Source organism: Solanum tuberosum, unplaced genomic scaffold (assembly GCF_000226075.1).
Source record: "Solanum tuberosum cultivar DM 1-3 516 R44 unplaced genomic scaffold, SolTub_3.0 scf00032, whole genome shotgun sequence".
Taxonomy (NCBI): domain Eukaryota; kingdom Viridiplantae; phylum Streptophyta; class Magnoliopsida; order Solanales; family Solanaceae; genus Solanum; species Solanum tuberosum.
In genome coordinates, this window is record NW_006238958.1 from 356,648 (window position 1) to 357,588 (window position 941).

The window sequence follows — 941 nt, forward strand, 5'->3', positions numbered from 1 at the left end:
TCTTTTTTCCTTGGTATAAGATTCATTTTAGTCTTTTCTTGTAGCTACAACCCTTTTATTTTTCTTGTTTTGCTAATCTTGAAGTGATCAAATACAGGGCATGTGCATGGGGACAGTAATTGAAGTTCACATGGTTGTCAGTGGCCGTGGAGGCTTATTTTTGGGATAGCAAATTGCTGAAATGTTAGCCACAGGTTGTCTACATTTACTGGAAAAATCAAGTTGAGAACATTGTAAATTCACTTAGTACGTTCAACAACTGGTGTTATAACTCCTGACATGTTTAATATTCTAAGATTAAAGAATATTTTGGTACACTGTGCATATTTGTAGTTTAAGATCACAAGATTCAATAATCTTCTTTACTTTCTTAAACTCCATACCAAATCAAGCTCAGACAAACAAATTAAAATGGAGGTAGTATTTACTTCTCAGATGCTATGACAAACAGAAACATACAAAGTATTTATTTCTCAGATACTCTGACAAATAGAAACATACAAATTCACCACACAATCATATGGTATCAAAAGATATTCCAAGGTAGCAATATATCACAAACTTGACTAAAATAATTTCTGCATGTATAAAAGAACTCGACTGCTCCTTCAATGTCCCAATCATTTAGGATCCTCCTCAAAGTAATGCTCCATGCTTGTAGTTCCTTAGCTGTGGATAAGTAAGCATTTGGAGAAGTTGAACAGATCAGGGAAAAGATCTTTCACGTCCAAGCCAGTTATATTTGAATTCTTTAGCAGTGTGTCCCAATGAGATCTGATGGATCTCCACACCCCTACTCCATAAGGACTATTAACATGACCTGTGCACCAAATCCCCTCCTGACTATATTTGTCAAGAATTACCCTTCTCCATTAACTGTCCTCTTCCTTAGTATACCTCCATAGCCATTTCATCAGTCGACTTGAACTAAACAACTTTGC

At 35.6% G+C, this 941-nt stretch overlaps 1 protein-coding gene across 1 annotated transcript in view; it reads left to right on the top strand.

Annotated features, from left to right (window-relative positions):
* Window positions 1-315, top strand: part of LOC102594175 (probable DNA-3-methyladenine glycosylase 2) — an 8,096-nt gene extending 7,781 nt beyond the window's left edge. Inside the window, exon 2 of the mRNA XM_006341888.2 lies at window positions 98-315. Within this exon, the coding sequence (XP_006341950.1) occupies window positions 98-119 (22 nt within the window). The 3' untranslated portion in view covers window positions 120-315. The remainder of the gene's footprint in view (window positions 1-97) is intronic.
* The last annotated feature ends 626 nt before the right edge of the window (window positions 316-941 follow it).